Source organism: Chroicocephalus ridibundus, chromosome 4 (assembly GCF_963924245.1).
Source record: "Chroicocephalus ridibundus chromosome 4, bChrRid1.1, whole genome shotgun sequence".
NCBI classification, from domain to species: domain Eukaryota; kingdom Metazoa; phylum Chordata; class Aves; order Charadriiformes; family Laridae; genus Chroicocephalus; species Chroicocephalus ridibundus.
In genome coordinates, this window is record NC_086287.1 from 46356918 (window position 1) to 46368956 (window position 12039).

The window sequence follows — 12039 nt, forward strand, 5'->3', positions numbered from 1 at the left end:
AGCTCTCGATGAATCAAGAGCTGTACAGGACATGGCAGCACCAAAGGGACCACGCTCAGCATGCCAAAGAGACAGGTACTCTGGGACAGAGGAGCCAGGGACTCTACTGCCCTGCCTTGCCTTGCCTAACCTATCTACCCTGCAGTCAGCTGGAGAAACCACATCTCTCTGCATCTCTGTTTCCGTGCTGGGCATCTATCTAGCAAGCGTGAGTGGTTTGCTTGGTGGGGCTGCTGGAAGGCAGCTGATAATTTTTATCTCTTTATTTCGGAGCTCAATCAGTGCATGAAGAGGGTTGCATTACACGCTTGGCTGCAGCTGTATGAGACTTGTTGACCCAGGAAGTTCCTCTCTTCCTTTTTGCAGGTTGAAAAAGCCACACTAGGGCTTTTTAGTCTGGAAATGCCAGTCAAATGGGGAGCTCTGCAAACCCTACTTACCCTGGCTTCCCCCAAAGCGGTTCTTGCTCAGCAAGAGGGCGGCTGGCTGCCTCAGGTGAGCTCTCCTGAGGCTGGGAGAGCAGCAAGGCCAATGCCGGGCTGCTCCCAAGTGCAGCCACATGCCCAAGTGTCACGGGCAGTGCCAGCACCACGCTGCCTTCCTGTTGGCAGCCCCAGCCCTGTGCGCCACTTAGGCAGGGAGAGCCGGGCAGGGTAGTTTGCTGCCGAGAGTGACATTTCTGCCTGCGCCTGACAGCATCTGTTGCCATGGCAATGCGTATTTGAGCCTGAGCTGAGCTGCATCTTCCCTGAAGTTGTGAATTGAGCTTAGCTTTATTTATTTAAAACCAACCATAACGAGTGATAGAAAGAGAAGAGACACGTTACACATCCCCTTGCGCAGGCCGTAGCCAAATGAGTCAGAGGCACTGCAGGCTTTAATCAGCCCACCTGACGTCAAACCTCTCCATCAGAGGAAAGTACCGCCTGGAAATGTCAACATGCCCAAATGGAAAGGCCAGAAGGTAAATCTTTTCCTGTGCTCACTCAATGAGCAGGAAAGAACAATTCAAATTCAGCCAGTTCCCCAGACACATCTTAATAGCAATCTGATTGAACCCTTTTCTCCTCCCGGTCCTCTCCTATCCCTGTCACTAGCTGCCTGGGGACAAGGCCTCTAGGTTTAAAGGATCTTTCTAATGCAGCATCAGACTCCAGATCCTGCAAGAATGAGGTGTCACCACCGGCAGCAACAATGGGCTCTGCAGGAAAACTCTGTCACTGAAATGAGCTCTCCCACAAACACTGAGCTAACTGTGCCATGATAGCGGTTCCCAGTTTTGCACGTGTGAATGCACAGGGGTAAGAACAGCAACTTAACTGGGATCTACATCACTTGCAGACAGAAAGTTAGGATGAGGAAGAAAGCAGTGGGAATGAGACCATGTTTGCCAGAGAAGGTGTCAGCCACCTGTGGGCAGGTCAACGCCAACCCTGAGAGATGGCCCCAGCAATGGGAAACAGTCGTGGGCTGTAACAGGGGAGCGTCCTACTGAGAAGAAAACCCCTCCTGCATCCTTTCTAACAGAGCTCAAACTTTGGGCCCCTGTGATATAGACAAAGTGAGAAGGAGCCCCCAGCTTCGGATCCAAGAAGCCCGTTCTTTAGCATATATCGTAATTAGGTGTGTAAAGGGGAGAGGGTTCGTCCAAGGACACCTACAACTTTATTTCCCCCTTTGAGGAACATCAAGCTAGGAAGCCTAGCAAAACCATCTCTCCCCAGCCCACTAGCATTTGCCAGGGGTGACAAAGGGACACATGCAGACATCAGGGGACACGAGCATGCAGACAAGGAGGAAGGAAGGAAGAATGTAAGATGCAAACCACACCGCTTAAAACCAGGGCGGCTTTCCAGTTTCTCCAAAGTGCTCCCCACACCCAGCGCTGTACGGCAGCCAACCTGGTGGGCTTCTGGTCTTCCCAAATCACTTAACACTTCTCCACCTTTTATTTTTGTCCTAAATGTAAGCATTTTGCTTTGGTGGCTGATCCTGGCAATGTGCCCCAGAAATTACACTGGGGTTGCTTTTGCTGTAGGAGATAAGTCTGTATAATGAAGGTTTCCTCTGCCGTGTCTCTCTTTCTCCCGTAGTGAAAGTCTGTAATTACCAGTGAGGGGCGAGGCAGACAGCACTGAAACAATGTCATTTGAACGGGGGTGAGACATGCCTGAATTGCTGGGTTGTGCTTTTCTCCTCAGCAGGACTGCTTGTGGATCCGGCCCTTGCTTTTAACCCTTGGCAGGGCAGGGAACGCTGCATTCCCCCTGCGACCAGCCTGCATGCGCCAGATCTGCTTGGCTCTGATCAGGGCAGATCTTGTTGGATGTAACCAAGATGTGAGTGTCCAACTTCCCCACCATGCTGCAGGGGTCAAGTGGCACAAATCAGTGGGGACTGCTTCCTAGTCATCATGTGAGTAACTACGGTTTGGGAGCTGACTCTGTATGGCTCATGCAGAGCTGTGCAGTTGTCTTGCCTTGACTCGGCTAGTCCTGTTCCAGCAGCTCTTCAGCTCCCTGCTGCACCAAAGCTGTCTGCTTCCAGCTCTTTGATGCAAGGTGTCTTCTTGGAGTAAAATTCAGTCAAACGGGGTGTGCAGCTATACTCCTCATCCTTCCTGGGAAAAGCTTTGAGGTGTAGGAAATGGTTAAGAGAAATGAGACAATACAGCCCCTTCAGAATGACTCTTAAGGTTGTCTGCAGCCCCATGAAGGCTGCCTTGTGTCCCTTTTGCAAGCTGTCCTTGCAACCATGCAGGCTAGAAGCCTGTTAGAATAAATAGAAATTAGTGCATGGGAAGCTGAGGCAGCCACCCTCCTCTGCTCTTCCATAGCTTCCCATTCACCTAAATTTCCTGAAGGGGAGGTATTTACAGTGTCTTTAAATGCTAACAAACTGCTGGAAGGAGATGTACACATACTGGAGTTACTCTTCCTTCAGTTAGTCACCCTCAAAGTTGTCTTGTTCTCCAGGGAGATTGCCAGCAAAAAAAAACCACCCAAAAACTAACACAAGGCAGAGCCTCTGCTCTTTGCAAGGTATAGAGCAGGGAGGGCAGATTGTGTGTGACAAGGCAAAGAAACATTCTTAGCCCACCATGAATCAGTGAAAAAGGTACAGGGTGATTTTTCCCCCCTTTATCAGTTACTTTCAAAGTGGTGAGTTTTCAGTTCTCATCTTTTGTTACAGTACCTGTTTACTATTTTGGGGCTTTGCTTTCCAACATAACTAATCCTGCTGCAGGCAGCTCAGCCGCATTCCCAGGAGGCTGAAGGGGTTCCATAGAGGGACATTGCTAGGGTCTGGTGTCTTGTATACAAGGCTTTCCTTTCCCTAGGCCCGTCGTTCTCCACTTCCCTGCCTGTCACTCACTCCTTGATTGCAAGGCAGATTTAGATCTGTCCAGGGGCCCTAAGTTCACCTCAGAAAGTATAATAATTGCAGTGCTGAGCTCTGTGGCTTCCCTTTCATTCCCTACATAGCATTAGGGTGCTCACTGAAACCACAGCATTCATGGATCCTTGCTATATGCAAACATGCAATTAATATGCTCTTCACTTTCCCCCCTGCTTCCCGAGCAAGAGGGGGGAAAAAAGCACAAGTTGTGGTGTGCATTCCCTCAGCACAGGTACACGTGTGTGTCTGCACCTCTCTCGAGTGCTCCAGCACAGCTCGCACCTATCTGGACTTGGTGGTTACTGATGAAACATGTCTGCTTTTGCAGGCAGACGTTTAATTTCATGCAGCACCAGTTCTGCGTAGCTGCACGCGAAGCAACACACAGAACACAACTCACTCCGTCTTTCAGCTGTGGCAGCAGATTTATGAAAACTCTGGTTTCACAGGTGTCCCCCCCCTTCTCTGGTTTTAGCAGGGAGCTGAGATAGATGTGATCTCCTTGCCGGCTCCCCTCCATCTCCCACTGCTGCTCACTGGCAATGGGAGCAAGCGTGCTGGGTACCTGACACAGGTACCCAGAAGGAAGGATGAAATAGAAAGCAGCTGAAGCTGGCTGGAGGGAGAAATGTGTGTGAGAGAGAGTTTAAACCAGCTGCTGGAAGGAAATCAAAAGGGAGCCAGGCTTCCTGGATGAGGTGGGGCTGTGGAGCAGAGGGCAGAGAAAGGCTCCAGCGTCTGCAAGTCCTTCCTCGAAAGTTACCTTTTGCTAGAGGATGTTTTGCTGGATTCCTCCCCTCCTGTCTTGACTTTTTCATGGGTTTGGAATTCTTCTCACAAAACCTAAATGACGATATCATAGCCTGAGTGTTGGATACGTAACTTCTTGTGCCATCACACATGGCCTGACTCCTAAGGGACTGCCTGGGGACTGCAATGCCTCTTGTTTGAACTGGGTTGAAAGCCCTGTTTCCATCCTCACCTTGTTCTCAGTGGGACTTCAGGAGCAGAGGGGATCTACAATGCAGTCGCTCCCTCTGTCTGTGTTGCATAAAACAGTGAGCAAAAACCACCCCTGAGCAATATACTGAGAGGTAGTCCAATCCAGAGAAAAAATGGAAAGAAATAAAGGCAGGACTGCTATAAAGACCTACTGAAGGGCCAAAGTATGGAGCCTGCATGGCTTCAGAAAGCTTTCGTGGCTAGGAAGATGGCTTGTGGCAGCTATTCTATCCACGTGAACACCAAAGCTGGAAAAATAAACAGGACAAACGATATCTTTTGCCAGACTTGAAGTAAAAGCTCTGCTGTGGTGAGGGTCCTAAAGAGCCAGCCTGACCCCAAAGCAAGCAGCTCTAACAACGTGAATCATTCCCAAACTGGCTCTCCAGGCTGCAAATGAGGGCAAACTCCAGGCAGATGACCCCTCCTGTAACAAGGAAGCCTGCATGGAGCAAACCAAAAATCACTGACATAGGCAATTCACCGCACATTCCTCAAGAAACATTCATCCTCGATGAGTTTGTGAAACCTCCTGGCTCAGTCTGGGGGGCGGAAACAAAAGCTTCAGCCTTGCAGGCTACAAAATGGCCTGGGTTGCTGTGCTCATGTTCAAGCCCAGGGGCTGCTTCCCTTGTCTTGCATGTCTGGCTCACAACGGTGCAGGGTGAAGGCAAAGCGAATGCAAGGCAGCACGATGAGGGACTTGCGGTTCTCTCTCCATGGGTACAGAGGCAGGCAGTGGCAGCAAGACCAGGCAGGGTGAAGCACAGGAGAGCGGGATCCCTTTTTTATGAGAACTGGGTTGATGATTCATTTCTCAGCACTGATAAAATGAGCTTGGTCATACATGCGCATTTGCATTATCAAATGCTGTGAGGCCAGGAAGGCTTATCTGCTCTCAGTTTGAGACTTGTTCAGTCTAAACATACTTGATTGTTTTTTTCAGTCTCCTCTGCGATCAGATTGCAAATAAATCTAAATATAACATCAGAGAAAATAAGGCTGAAAAGGCATTTGAGCAGTTGTGTGATTCAGCCCCTGCCCCAAGGTTGCCTCCTGATGAGTTGTATCTGTGTCCCAAGAGATGGCTGCAGAACTTGGTTTTAAAGATGCTCTGGTGAGGGTGACATTGCCACTTCGTCTGGCTGCTTGTCTCCTCCAGTGTGACGATGGAGAGCAATTCTTGCCTTCCTATTTCCTGCAGCTCTTTGAACACCTACAGACTGTTGGCGTGAGAGTCTTCTCTTTAGACCAAAGAAGCCCAGTTCCCTCAGTCCCTTTTTAGGGTCCCCTTTTTCTCCAGTCATTGCCACTGCCTTCCTCTGGACCCAGCCCAGTTAGTCTCCATCTTGCTGGAGGGGTGGCACCCCAGGTGGGCACGGCATTTTGTCTAACACTATGTTCTGCACTGGTCCTCTGCAGAGCAGGAGGGGAACTTCTCTTCTTAAAGGTTTTGTACGAGGATTCCTACATTTATATCCCAGTATGGCATTTGTCTTTTCCACAGCCATGAGACACTGCTAACACTGCTGTCGTAGGCAGGCCCCCACTGCAGCAGTGCCGCTCAGCCTGTCCGTTCCCCCTCACTGCGGGGACCCCCTGCCAGCAGCAGCAGCAGCATGTCTGAGTCTTTCCGAATTGCGATCACCTCCCCTCACCCCATCCCATCAACACTTCCCCTGTCCTCAGGTCTCTTGTCCAGCACAAAACTGCTCACCTGCGGAAATACCTCACCTTTTTGGCTCCAGAGGCTCAGCGGTGACACTCTCTGAACACAAAGGTAATGTTTGCATTGCCCGTAATGGACTGCCCTCGTGTCTGACGTGGGGAAAATGTCCATTTCAAAGCTCCACACAAATGCTAGGGATGAGGGTCCCTATCAGAGCTCTCCAAGATGGGACAGAGCAGCTTTGCAGTGTGATACCAAAAAGGGGGGTTTGTTACAATCCTTCTTGCCTGCAGAGGTGCAGCAGCCGTAGACAGAGGAGCTGAGGCTGGGTCAGCTGTGCTCAGTACTAAAAGTATTAAATAGAAGCAGGTTCTCAGAGCAGGTAATTTCATTTTTTTTCAAGCCATTCTGATCTTCCAAATGGACTTCACAATCCCTATACGAATGTGCCAAAGCATTTTTCCTTCAGAGTGCAGACAAACAAGTGAGGTTTACTTTGCTTGACCTTTTCTGATGACACTGCCACCCATGCTGTGCAAACAGCCACTGAAGCTGACACCATCTCGGCTTCCTCAGCCTGGTGCTGAGAATAAATACAGCGTGTGTCCTGAGAAGAGACTTGCTTGTGTTAACTTGGGCGAGGAACTGAACCAGAAACTCTTGGTTCCATCGGTGAGCCTTTGCAGTTAGGGAAGCAATATCCGTGTTTGGTTAGCGGCGGGAGGTGGAAGCTGCCCCTGTTGTGGCTCTGCCCGTACTCCGTGACCGTGGGCTGTCACCCCATTGCCATTGCAGGGCTTGGTCCTTCTGCGCCTCGCAGCTGAGAACCCACTGACTGGGATGTTAAAGGAAAGACACCTTTCCCTGTGCTTGGAGATAGAGGTTTGCTTCTTGCTGAAGGGTCTGGGCATACTACTTCTCCTCATTTTACAGTGGCAAAAGTTTATGTGTTCCCCCTTTAAACCCACTGGCAGTCACATTGGCAAAGAGGTTTCTTTACCATTAAGGAAGGAGGAACAGCATTATTTTCCCAGCACAACTCTGTCCTGGCTGAATTTATGTCTCTGACCCTTTTACCCAAAGGCTCTTTACACTTGACTGAAACGTAAGGTAAAAGCAAATGTAACTGAAAGAGCCCATTGTGTGTGCAAATATAAAGGCTTTTGTGTGCTGGAGGTAGCATGCAGTTGCTTGTGCTACAAGTAGCCAAGGAGCTCCTTGGGTTGTGCTGTTAGTCCTGAGACCCATGGGGAGTGTGGAGCAAGAGCCTGTGATGGTCATGTGGGTGGAAACCCAGCATCTGGTTCAAGCACAGGCTCCAGCCAGCCTCAAATCTGGACTTCCCCACCATGACCCTCATTGTTGGCAACTTTCAGCTAGGTTTCTTCCAGGAGAGATGCACTGCTGTCTTTGTTTTTTTTCTCCATATGCCTGTGACCAAGAAAGCCATTGCCAGGGGCTGTGACTCCAGACCGTTCTCTGTGGAGCCATGAAAGTAGGGACAGATTAATAAAACATCAGGGCTTCTTCAACAGGTTTCTTATAAGTGGTTTTCCCGAGTGTTGGTTGGAGCAAGGATCAGAGAGGACGGGGATCCATAATCCTATTTATCTGAACCCATATAATCTTCTGAAGCTCTTTAATGGTGCCCAACTCTTTAGTTACAGCGCAACCACATGAGCTGCTGCAGCCAGGCCACCCTGCAAGCCTGCTGCGGAGGGCAGGGGTGAGGAGATCTCCCTGACTGCTTACGGCTCCCCTTCGGGCACCGACCCCTAGCAAGACTCATCTTTCCCGGCTCTGCTCCCCGAGGGATGCAGAGGGGCCCCCAGAGACTGCCACCGCCTCTCTGCCGGCAGGGACCTCTGCCGAAGGGAGGGTTGGGTCGGTTCCTCAGAGCGGTCTCTCCGCCGGGGATCAGCACCACCCTCGGGCCCTCTCGGGCTGGTCCATCCCCGGCGGTGCGGGGGGACGCGGCTGGCCCCGGCGGTGCGGGAGGCTGCCCGGGAGCCGGGTGCGCTGCCCGCCGCCGCCGCCGCGCTGCCTTAAGGGGGTGTCGGCGAGGGAAGTCCCGCCCCGCCGGCTCCCGGTGCGCGGGCGGGGGCGTGCGGCGGCCGGCCCCTCGGCAGCGGGGCACTGACAGCTGCCCCGAGCGGGCACCCGCCGCCGCGCTCCCGTCCCCGGCAGGCGGCTCGCTCCCCGCCGCCGCCCCATGGACCGCCGCCCCACGGACCGCCGCCGCCGGGGGGCGGGCGGGAGCGTGCCGCCGCAGTGAGCCCGGGCCGGCCGAGCGCGGGGGGCGGCCGAGCCCCCGGCGCCGCGGGCACCATGGACAGTATCCTGGAGCCCTTCCCCGCCGAGCGGCTCTTCCCCGCCGCCGGCACCGGCTTCCTCGACCTCGGCGACTTCAGCGAGGCGGACTTCCTCAGCAATGTGGTAAGGGACCGCCGGCAGACCCCCTTCCACCCCCCCCCACCCCCCGCCCCGGTCCCCGGCGGGAGCGGCCGCAGCCCCTGCAGCGGGGACGGGACGCGCCGTCGGGCTCGCCGCCGCTCCCGCTGCTCCCCTCCTGCTGCCCGGGGCTGCGTCTGCCGGGGTCCTGTCCCCGAGCGCGGGGTACCCCGGGGGTGCAGGTACCCGTGTGCCCCTCGCCGCACACAGCCAGAGCCCCCCGGGACCGGCCCCGCCGCCCGCGGGCACCCCGAGGAGACCGCGCTAGGGAATCAAGAGAGGTTTTTTCCTTAATAATGCGCATTTTTGAGACTGATGGCAGGGGAAGGAGCGTGGGGTTCCAGGCGGTTAGCGTGGCTCAGCTCAGGCAGCACCGGAGGCACAGCCGGGTGCCATCAGGAGACCTTTGGGCTCGGCACTTCAGGTCTCGTTTGCTTGTAACTTTTCCTCAGAGTGGCATTTGGGAGGTGAAGCATCTCCCGCTTGGCATTAAGGCTGGGTTGATTTACTTTGGAGAGAAGGGTGAGGGGGAAGAGTGACTTGGGAGGAAAATGTTTTGCCAGTCCCAAGAAACCAAAGGGGCATTGTTCACCTCTAGGGAAACTGCCCAGCCTCTCCGAGGAGTCATGCAAGTCCCCAGTCCAGCAGCTCTCCCCAGGCAGCATGCACAGGCTCTTTGCTGTCCTGTCGAAGCTTTCTGTGGGAGTTTGTGCCACAAATCCTGCAGCCCCTTTGCCAGGGAGGACCCAGCCCTGAGGCAAAAGGGGAACAGCCCCACCCCCGAGGTGGTTTGGGGTGAGGGTGAGGGCATCATCCCATGCTGGGCAGCAGGGCACTGCCTGCACTCGGCTCCACCAACCTCTGAGCAGCTGCAGCCATGGGACAGTGTTCCTGCTCCAGACAGAGAGATTTTAGCCATGGCTTGTTACTCCTCTGTCACAATACTGGGACCTTCCATGTTCCTGGTGTAGCACTGTGTCTCTGAGGACTACCCTTGCAATTGGAGCAAGGGAGATGCCAGCACCACAACACAGAAGCACGGGACAGAGAGGAGGGCTGTAGCCATTAAACACCTGATGAATCCACTTCTGCTTTGCTGTGCAGAAGATATCCAAAGCCTTTTATGCTGCTTCCTTTGTGGAGAAGAAAGTAGAGGTTCAGAATTTGCATATATGTTAAGTGCACAACCCGTGGTGTGTGGAGGCACACTGGGTCTGGGAAAGAGATTATGCAAGCCCCATCTCTCACAAATCTCACCAGCTCCTAATTTCCAAGATATTACTGTGCCTCAAGGACTGACTCTGGTTGGACTCTACGGGAGGCAGCAGAGTCCCACCGTGCTCAGGCAGACCCAAGACATCACCCCAAGACTGAGCGCTCGCTCGCACTGAGAGGCCTTGCCTGCTCGTACCTGAGAGACCTCTAGTTAGACCTGAGAGCCAAGTTAGGAGGCTTGGGCTTTCCCTAATTCCATATACGTCCAGTGTGGATGAAGCTGTGCTGATACCAAGTGCTTTATGCCAGGACTGTTTATTCCCTTACCGAAGTGAAAATTGTAGGTATTGGCACCAGCTCTTTTACCTAGGTGCAACACGGGCTGCAGTCAGAAATCAGGGAACCAGTAACCAATATAGGTGGTACCTCTTTATAGCTTAAATACAACTTCTGCCTGCAAGCAGACCCTGTGAAAAAGAAGCTTTTGTGTAAGACTGCCATCTGGTGCCACCTGCCAGGACAGTGTGTTTAAAGTGTGCAGTGGCCATGTGCAGGCTGGCTCTGTCCTGCCTCATTTAAATGGTCTTTCTTCTTGGAAAGCTGCTTCTCAAAGTAGCCTACCCTTGCCTTCACATTAACTAGGTTGTGGTGACTCAGGCATCGTTAAGCTCAGCTTACAAGTAGAAAAAGATATGCTTTTGTGGATTTTTTCCCAACTGACAGCACCACAAACTTATGCTGAAGTGCAGGAGTCAAGACGATAGCTTCTTTTCCTCCAGATGATAAAAATAAGAGTTTCTGTAACCATTTCTCGCCTACCCAATCTGTTGGTGATACAAGAGCCAGAACATAATACATCACTCCCTTTGTTCTCACTCTGCATGACAACATGGGGAGAAGGAATACACTTACATTTCCTTACTAAATCCAGCAAATCTCCTGGGATCTTGAGATGTGTTGAGAAGTTCTTTTTACATAGAACTGTGCAAAGCATCACCGTGCACAATAGCTTGCAAAGTTGCCAGTGCCTTTGCTTCAAAAATGGGCAAACTTTTCCAGATATTGTTCAGCAAGCATTTTTCTTAGAGCAGGCCAGGAATTTTGGCCATAAAATGCCAGTATGAAACTTTTTCTGAGGATGATTTCTTCTGTTCAGAAAGGAAGCGGAAAGAAAAGATGGGTGAACCTTACTGCAGAGGCTGTGCTTCTTTGGGGCAAGAATTAGGTGTCTCTAAACTACTCACCTTTCGTGAACCTTGTCCTAATGTGTCATGGTGGTCTTTAAAAAAAGGTTCCCTGTCTTGTTCATCTAAAGTTGTGACAAAGAAGTACTGAAGGAACATCTGTGGATGCATCCTCAAAAAGGTCTGTGTGCTTGAAATAGAAAAAAATATATTGATTTGAATAAGTGTGGAGGTGCCATTCAGAATGACCTAGACATGTGGGAAGAATGGGTCACCAGAAACCTCATGAAATTCAGCAAGGCCAAATACTGTCTTCTGCCCCTAGGATGGGTGGACTGACCCACCAGGGCTCATGGAGCAGTGCTGTGTCCCAGTAGCAAAGACAGGTAGCAGCTAGCAACGGCGATAGATAAACAGAGGGATGTGAGTATCCCCCTTTTCTTGACAATCATAGAACTGTGTCTGCAATATAGTGTCCAGTTTTGGACTGCCTGGTACCAGAAAGATGATGATAAATTTTGAGTGCGTGGAGGGGATGGCCACCAAGATAGTTGGGGGCTGGAGCACTTCTCCTGTGAGGACAGGCTGAGGGAAATGGGCTTACTCAGCTGGAGGAGAGGCAGATCCAGAGGGACCTAGCAGCAGCCTGCCTGTGCTGGTGAGGAAGCTGTTGGGAAGATGGAGCCAGGCTCTTTACAGAAGTGCATGACAGGAGGATGAGCGGTCATAAATTGGAACAGGGACAGTTTAGAGTGGCTATAAAGAAACAATTTCACACTGTGAAGACAGTTAAGAATGGACAAGGCTGTCCAGAGACACTGTGGAAGCTCCTTCCTTGGAGGTTTCCAAGACCTGTCTGGACAGAGCCCTGAGAAACCTGGTCTGCATTTAGTGTTGGCCCTGCTCTGAGCAGGAGATGGCATTAGAGACCTCCTGAGCTCCCTCCCAATCTGCATGAGTCTGATTGTATGATGAGGGGTTTTTTTTTGGAAAATCTTAAGGAGAGTGGTGTCTGCTTGGTACTTGGAGGCGAAATCTCCAAGGGACACAAAATGCTTCTTTTTACTCCACTTAGCTTCTGCTAACCAGACTTAACATACGATGAATACTAACAACATC

The 12039-nt window shown here is 51.9% G+C and overlaps 1 protein-coding gene across 3 annotated transcripts in view; it reads left to right on the forward strand.

Moving 5' to 3' along the window:
- Window positions 1-8174: 8174 nt before the first annotated feature.
- The window catches only part of CREB3L1 (cAMP responsive element binding protein 3 like 1), a 51757-nt gene continuing 47892 nt past the window's right edge, over window positions 8175-12039 (forward strand). For all 3 annotated transcript variants that reach the window (XM_063331869.1, XM_063331870.1, XM_063331871.1), the window contains exon 1: window positions 8175-8506. In XM_063331869.1, coding sequence (XP_063187939.1) covers window positions 8399-8506 — 108 coding nt within the window. In that variant the 5' untranslated portion in view covers window positions 8175-8398. The remainder of the gene's footprint in view (window positions 8507-12039) is intronic.